At 38.8% G+C, this 7,876-nt stretch overlaps 2 protein-coding genes across 4 annotated transcripts in view; one reads left to right on the forward strand and one right to left on the reverse strand.

The window, feature by feature from the left end:
* Positions 1 to 809: 809 nt before the first annotated feature.
* Positions 810 to 5,948, forward strand: aimp1b (aminoacyl tRNA synthetase complex interacting multifunctional protein 1b). The gene is made up of 7 exons (XM_068713100.1): positions 810 to 1,010; positions 3,366 to 3,460; positions 3,543 to 3,656; positions 4,098 to 4,274; positions 4,365 to 4,564; positions 5,284 to 5,455; positions 5,584 to 5,948. The coding sequence occupies exons 1-7, from the start codon at positions 970 to 972 to the stop codon at positions 5,748 to 5,750; spliced, it is 966 nt and encodes a 321-aa protein (XP_068569201.1). The 5' UTR covers positions 810 to 969; the 3' UTR covers positions 5,751 to 5,948.
* A 464-nt stretch (positions 5,949 to 6,412) lies between these two features.
* The window catches only part of LOC137874439 (GTPase IMAP family member GIMD1-like), a 2,357-nt gene continuing 893 nt past the window's right edge, over positions 6,413 to 7,876 (reverse strand). For all 3 annotated transcript variants that reach the window (XM_068713121.1, XM_068713123.1, XM_068713122.1), the window contains 3 exons: positions 7,818 to 7,876; positions 7,055 to 7,320; positions 6,413 to 6,969 (listed from right to left, as the gene is read on the reverse strand). The exon at positions 7,818 to 7,876 is cut by the window's right edge and continues 97 nt beyond it. In XM_068713121.1, the coding sequence (XP_068569222.1) occupies positions 6,697 to 6,969; positions 7,055 to 7,320; positions 7,818 to 7,876 (598 nt within the window). In that variant the 3' untranslated portion in view covers positions 6,413 to 6,696. The remainder of the gene's footprint in view (positions 6,970 to 7,054; positions 7,321 to 7,817) is intronic.

A 7,876-nucleotide genomic window follows, 5' to 3' on the forward strand; every position in this document is an offset into this window, starting at 1 on the left:
ATCATGAAACGAATGAGGTCTGTCAAAAACAACAACTCTATTATAAACACTGCAAAAACCACTTAAATTAATCATTAATTAATTAATTAAACATTAATCACCAAAACAAATAGTATTTTGTAGAAATCTTCCAGAAAATACCAATTTATTTACAGTAAAACAAATATGTATATATATACATTGATATTATATAATGAAGTACAATAAAGGGTAAGTTCAGTAATATGTTCTTGAAATATATACAAATATAAATACATAAATCAAAAGTATAAACACCAGGGTGTGGAGATACTCCACAACAAGTAAAAGTGCTAGATTCAAAATGGTACTTTAGTAAAAGTACCACAGTATTATGAGCAAAATGTACTTAAAAAAGTACTCTTAATTCAGAGTGGCTTCTTTTTTGTAAAATATTATATTATTTGTTTTTATCTAATAAATACATAAAAAGAACATTATAATGTTGTAGTTTGTCAACGTGGAGCCAGTTTGAGATAGTTTGTGTACTACTGGCTAGATCATAGTACCGCTTCATATCATGTAAAGATATATCATTAAAAAGTACAATATTTACCTCTGAGATGTAGTTGAGTAGAAATCTAAAATATAATGAAATTACTAGTAATAGTAACAATATAAAAATAATTTTACTGCACAATGAGTACTTTAACAGCTGATAATACTCAGGAATGCAGGACTTTTACTGAGTCATAACAGAGTATTTCTACAGTGTGGTATTAGTACATTAACGTCAATAAAGGATTTAAATACTTAAAATAAAATTAATACTTTCAATAATAAGTTGTTAAACTTCCAGATCACAGAGACTCGTCCTGTGATTTTAAAGGGGAGGTGTTTGTCCAAGCAGCTGGCGATGGAACCAGACAGCTGACGGACTGAATGAGTCTCAGCTGAAGACAAACTGTGAGTTCTCCGTCTCCGACCGGCCGACCGACAACATCGTCCAACATGGACAACGTAGACAACGTGGACAACCTCTTCAACCCCAGGTACGCCCTGCAAAGCTACACAGCTACAAAGCTACTAAGCTATTTGTGTGTTTGTTGTCTGTAGCACAAAGACAATATGAAGATCTAAACACCTTCAGAGGGTTTTTAAACCTATTAACCTATTGTCAGGTTTTATTTAGCATTCGTTAGATACTATTCAAATTATTTATTTTTTATTTTAAACTCCCACATGTTAAAATGTTTCATCATTATATGTTGTAGATCGTTGTCCTCTTTTTCTATTTTCTATAAGCGGCTTTAATGTAGGAGCGTTTTGTTGTTGTTGTTGTTGTTGTGGCAAAATCAAAACAAATACTTTTCATTTGATTCATTTTAGACCATAAAGCAGAAAAGTGGCAAAGAATTATTATTTTATTGATTTCAAAGGCACTTTTCATAACATGTGGTGCTCTTTTCTCTTTAAATTTTTTTTTGTTTACCTCAGATTCATGCTCTCTATTATTATTATTATTATATTATTTGTTTAAGTAAAAATTGAAGGTACTTGTACCTTTGTCAGAATTTCCATTTCATGCTACTTTACACTTGTATTACATTATAGCAGGAACTATTGTACTATTTACTCCACTACATTTATCTGACAGTTTTAGTCAGTTTACACATTAATATTATCTACATTATTTTTTACATTAAACATTTCATCAGTTCATAAAATTAGCATTTTAATGTATACAACGACATGACAACAGTACATATAGTTAATTAAATTAACTGAAACAACATTCAAATTCTGCTTGGATTGAAATGAATCAGTAATATAATTCCAATAATAAATATAAAATAAAGGAAACCATTCGGCGTAATGAGTACTTATATTTTTAAGTGTTTTTCAATTGCAATACTGCTACTTGCACTTCAGTAAACGGTCTGAGTACTTCATCCACTGTTGTCTCGTTCATCTTCTACCAGCTCTTGATATTTATAGCAGGAGGCTCGACTGCAGCTGTTCACTGTCAGCTGCCAGTGTGTGTGTGTGAAAGTTTGTATTACTCACATTGTGGGGACTCAACCACCATTTGGGGACAAAAGGTTGTTGGTCCTCACAAGGTCAAGCAGTAAGATTAAGGGTTAAGACTTCTGGTTTTGGGGGGAAAGGGCTGGATCAGGAGGCAACCTCAAGGTCTGAAAAGTGAAGCCAAAGTTTCATGAGTTAAAGCTGCATTCTCTCTAGTGACCACCAGGGGGCGACTCCTCTGGTTGTATAGAAGTCTAGTCTAAAATGACTCTACTTCTCTCTTGATTTATTCCCTCAGTAAACATTGTAAACATGAGTTTATGGTCTCAATCTCTAGTTTACAGTCTTCTTCAATACAGCGTGTTGGTGACAGCCGACTGTGTTTGTGTATGTAAATGTTAACCAGACTTACAGCTGACGGGTGCGTCAGTAGCTGCATGTTTATCATTATGCAAATAGGCTGGTTTCAGCAAGTCAGTGTGTGTGTGTGTGTAGTCCTTTGATGTGTGTTCCTTCATCACAGATAACATCTATCAAAACTTCAATGACGACTCTTTCTTTGCTTTCATGTGTTCATTTCAGAGACGAGCTCTTCATGTGGTTAAACTCTCATCTTTACTCTGAAATATAAAATACTTGTGGGTTGAGTTTTTGGGGATTTGGTGTCTTTTGCTTCAGTAAAAGTATTAATACAACAATGTAAAATACTCCACTACAAGTCAATGTTCTGACTTGAAAATCGGACTGAAGTATAGCAGAATGTACTTCCACCCAAATGTCACATATAATAGTATTGTTAGTATTGATGCATTAATGTATGAGCTGGATTTTAAGTGTAGCTGGTTGAGGCGGAGCTACTTTGAACTACTTTATAATTTGTATGACTTTATCATCCTGTTTTTATTTTAAAGTTTAAAGTCGTTTACAAATGTTCCAGAAATAACTTTCTGTATCTTGAACGCATCTTATTTTGCAACAATAAAAACAGATTTTAATATTTCTATTGCACAAGTAGATTCTTTCACTTTTTTATAAGGAAATAAAACAAAGTACACTATTTCCTGCTAAAATGTAATGGAGAAAAAATATGAAGTTGTGAATAAATGTAAAGTACTTGTACCTCAACACTGTACACTGTACTACGTAGTTTTCGAACTGACCTGAGACTTGAATTGAACCAAAGGTTTGTTAGACACTTATATTACATGCAACCTGTGTTACAACAGAATTTAATTCTTTTTGGGAGTTTTGGGAGTACATTTTGGAGAAAACATTTTTTGTTTTTGTTTTTCATATACGAGGCTTTTGTACACACAAATGTTTACCTTTGTTTCCTTTAGTTTCACACTGTTGCACTGGTTAACTCTGTTTGTTTGCAGCCTTGCAGCCGCGCTCATAAAACTGGATCCAGAGGACGGCGAGCAGATCGTGGAGTATTTCAAAACTCAGGCCCTGCTGATGAAAGAGAAAGCGCGTAAGAGAAAACACATCCAGGGCGACAGCTGCAGTGCGCCCCCTTGTGGATGAGATTAAACCTACTTGTGTGTTTGTTTCAGTGCTGCAGGCCTCAGTCAGAGATCAGAGGAAGCTGCTGGTGGAGAACGGAAAACTGAAGAAAGACATCGAGCTGCTGAGAACTCAGCTGCAGGACAAACAGAGGAGACGCACCGGTACGCACACACACACACACATACACACACACACACACACACTTTTGATAATGACATAATGCAAACCACAAACCTGAGTCTAACCTCAAACCAGGTCTGAATCATTAAACAGCCCTTTGACGACGTGAGAACACTAAAATTTACTAAAATGTCCTCCAACTTTCCTAAATGTCTTAACTTTCCTAAATGTCCTCCCTTTTGAGAATGTCCTCACTCTCAAAGTCTAAACCTCGACCCGATCCTCACAAAGAGGAATTCAAACACACACCAACAACTGTAAATGATTTTCTTTCGCTCTGAGCTGGTTCCGTGTGGAGAACCAGAGAGAACCGGAGCGGATTATTTTAATCTAATAACAACTTTATTAAGTCAAACCCTTTTGGAGATTTAACCATAAGTTAAAAAAACGAAACAATTCCTGCCTCTTTTTCTCTCTTTCAGCTAAAGCTTTGTTCTCCCCGGCCCCGCCTTCTCCACCTGTTAGCCCCGCCCACACAACACCGGTTGTCAATCAACCTGCCGGAGCCACAGCTGCTGTTTCAACAAATCCTCCTCCCACCTCCTCGCACGACCGGAGAGAGAGACAGAGCAGGAGGAGGAGAGGAGGAGAGAGGAAAGGTGAGATGGGTTGAAGGAGGGAGGAAATTAGGAAAGTAAAAGAAAAGATGAAAGGAAGGAAAAGTCTTTACCTTTCTCTTTTTCTTCAAGCTCGTCCCACCTCTGACTCCCTCTCTTTGGGGGCGGAGCCTCGCGTCGACGTGTCACGACTGGACCTTCGGGTTGGACGGATCCTCAGCGTCCGGCTTCACCCGCTGGCCGAGGCGATGTCGGTCCAGGAGGTGGACGTGGGAGAGAACGCCCCCCGAACGGTCGTCAGCAAGCTGGGAGGGAAAACACACCTGGAGGAGGTAACAAGGACTTTATATCCCAAAAATGACAACTTTATTATATAAATATTACAATTTGTTGTGTCATGTTATGACTTTACTCTTGAAACATTGCAACTATTTCCTCGCAATAATTTCTAACTTTATAATGAAAATATTACAATTTTATTCTCATGATGTATCAACTTCATACTTAAATTGAGACTACTTAATTATCCAAATGTTACAACTTTAATATCAAAACTGTACAACTTTATTCTACAAATGATATGTTTATTCTCAAATTATCAATTTAATAAAAAAATATCATGACTTTATTATAAAAACGTGAATTTTAAACTTGAAGTATTACGACTATATTCTCAAAAAATTACAATTTTATTATAAAAATATTACAATTTTCATACAATGTTACAAATGCATTCTTATTTTTAAAATGTTAGGCTTCATAATGAAAATATTACAATTTTATTCCAGAAATATTTTTTAGTCTCAAAATGTTATAATATTATTTTTTACTTTTTCCTCGAAATAAAATAACTTTATTCTCAAAATGTAAATATTTTATTCTCAAATTATCTCAATTGTATTCTTGAAATATTTTCAAAATGTAACTTTTTTCCAAGACTTTATTAATTTCTTTCTGTCTTAGTATGTGCCTTCCCTTTTTATTTTATTTTATTAATCTTATCTTAAATCCAAATTATTTTGTAAAAAGTCTTTGTTCTTTGTCTCTGCAGCTCCAGGGCGGTCTAGCTGTGTTGCTATGCAACGTCAAGGCCTGTAAGCTGAGGGGCGTGGTCTCCCAGGCCCGCCTTCTCTGTTGCTCCTCCCCCGATGACTGCACCGAGCTGTTGACACCGCCCTCAGGCTCCACCCCCGGAGACAGGGTCACCTTCCTCAACTACCCTGGTAAACGTGGTTACGACAACGAAATTACAGCAAAATGATTCATCAAACAGTCCATTCCATTCTATTCTATTCCACTCTCGTCCACTCGCTCCCATTCACGTTTTTTAACCCACTCTCTCTGTGTTCAGGTGACCCGGACCGAGAGCTGCAGTCCAAAGACAGAGTTTGGGAGCTTCTTCAGCCCGACCTGCAGGTCGACTCAAGGGGCGTGGCCAACTACAAAGGTTGCAGGTTCGAGGTGAAGGGGAAGGGGCTGTGCAGGACCCCCTCCCTCACCAACGCCAGCATCAGATAGACGCCACTTCACACGGGACGAGACGTGCTGAGGATGTGATGTACTTTTATTGTGAAAAGCCTCGGCAACCAATCATCCCTTAGGTAGTTAGTAGCCTAGCTAGTGCCGTTAGCTAACAGAAGGTGAAGATGACAAAAAACAATTTCATTGAAGTTGCATCACTGTTGTTTATTGATTAAAAAAATGAAAACACAATAATCTGTTTACTTGAGTGTTGTTGTTTGTATAACGACTTTAAGTTAACAATATAACCTCCAGAAGTATTTTATGTAAAAACATGAAGCAGAAAGCACAGAGATGCCTTTATGTTTACTGGTCTACTAAAATAAAACTGTAATACATTATTTAAATAAGTTATGTTTGAGAACTGAGAGTATTGATCAGCCTTACCCTACATTTTTTTAAAGATAAAGTTGCTAACTAGACCCATATAGGGTTCTTTGGATGTCCCCATAGGAGAACTCGTTTTTGAACCTTTGCACATTCTAAGGGTGCTTAAAAGAACCCACCCAGTGGTTTCTACTGAGAACCCCAGGGTGTTCTATTAAAAAACATTTTATATTCCAAGGGTTTTATATCGAACTGACCCAAGACGTTCTAATGAGAACCATTATATTCCAAGGGCTTCATGAAGAACCCACAAAAAACACGGTTCACGATCATAGTTTTTGAAGGTGTGTGTTGGAGAATCTTTTTAATGTCGGCATTTTAAACAATTATTTTTCTTCCAAAAAGGTTCTCTGAATGAAAAGGGTTCTTAATGGAACTCTAACGAAGAACCTCAGCACTTCAGAAAGAACCCGTTTGGAACCCTTATGTCTCAGCAAACAACACTTCCAACTCACTAAATTGGAACATTTAGAAATATCAGTAAACTTTAAGGAAACTAAACAAAATTACACAAACTTTTTTTGTTCAAATCATATGTAGTTCCTCTGAAGTTCAGTCAGAGTGAGACCTCCGTCCTCACCGTCAGAGCTCTGTGATGGTTCCCGGCTGAGAGGCGGAGCAGCCGGTCTCTCAGTGGTCGTCCTCTGACTGACGGCCAATCACGGCTGTTGTCCAAGAATGAGACTCCTCCCCCCTCTTCAGCCAGAGCTCTCAGCCAATCGCTGGTCTGTGCTAGATAGTCCGACGGGTGAAGCCCCGCCTCCTCCAGGTGGTCAGCGTGCGTGAGAACGAGTAAAGCGTGACGACGCCATCCGGGACCGAAGAGAGTCTACACGGCAACACAACACACACAAAATCACCCAAAACATCTCACTACAATGTGTGTGTGTGTGTGTGTGTGTGTGTGTGTGTACCTCCACCTGCTCCTCCAGGTGCGTGTTGTCGTGCGGCAGGTCGGCTCTTACAACGAGCACGAGTACGTGCACGCCCTCGGGGCAGAGCTCGTGCACGTTATGTGGGCGTGGCAACATAGTAGGGGGCGTGTCAACCACTCTCAGCGTGAGGTCTGACTCCGCCCCCTGCCTTCTGAAGAACCTCGGGAAGTTTCGGCTGAGCAGCTGGTGCTCCGTCGTCACGGCATCGCCAGAAACGCAGATGCCGGTTTTGAATCCGTCTCCACCTGAGGAAACAATTGGTATATTCACTTTCATTTCGGCCGTCACCATATTGTTATTTTTAAAAACAGTGAACAGGAAGTGACCATATCTGGACTGAGGAGGAGTGACGTAGAGACGTTGTATACGTCTCTGGTAGAGACCTGTCAATCAGCGTGTAGCCCCGCCCCTAAATCATCCCCTCTTTATGGTCTGTTTGACTCTAAATGGAGCATAATGTACTAAATGAACATCATGCTGTATTGAAGAAGACTGTAAACTAGAGATTGAGACCATAAACTCATGTTTACAATGTTTACTGAGGGAATAAATCAAGAGAGAAGTAGAGTCATTTTAGACTAGACTTCTATACAACCAGAGGAGTCGCCCCCTGGTGGACACTAGAGAGAATGCAGCTTTACCACATGAAGCTCTGAAGAACTTTAAAGAACCGGACGTTTTGTGTCTCATAACTGTGTCTTAGTACATCATAATGTGTCGTTTGGGTGTAGAAACTACTGACCAATCAGAGCGTTCCCCACGGAGCTCCTCCCACTCTGCCTGTCGCCTAGCAACAGCACG

The sequence above is a fragment of the Cebidichthys violaceus genome, unplaced genomic scaffold, assembly GCF_023349555.1.
Source record: "Cebidichthys violaceus isolate CVI_PGR_0920_01 unplaced genomic scaffold, fCebVio1.0.p SCAF_19, whole genome shotgun sequence".
Classification (NCBI taxonomy): Eukaryota; Metazoa; Chordata; class Actinopteri; order Perciformes; family Stichaeidae; genus Cebidichthys; species Cebidichthys violaceus.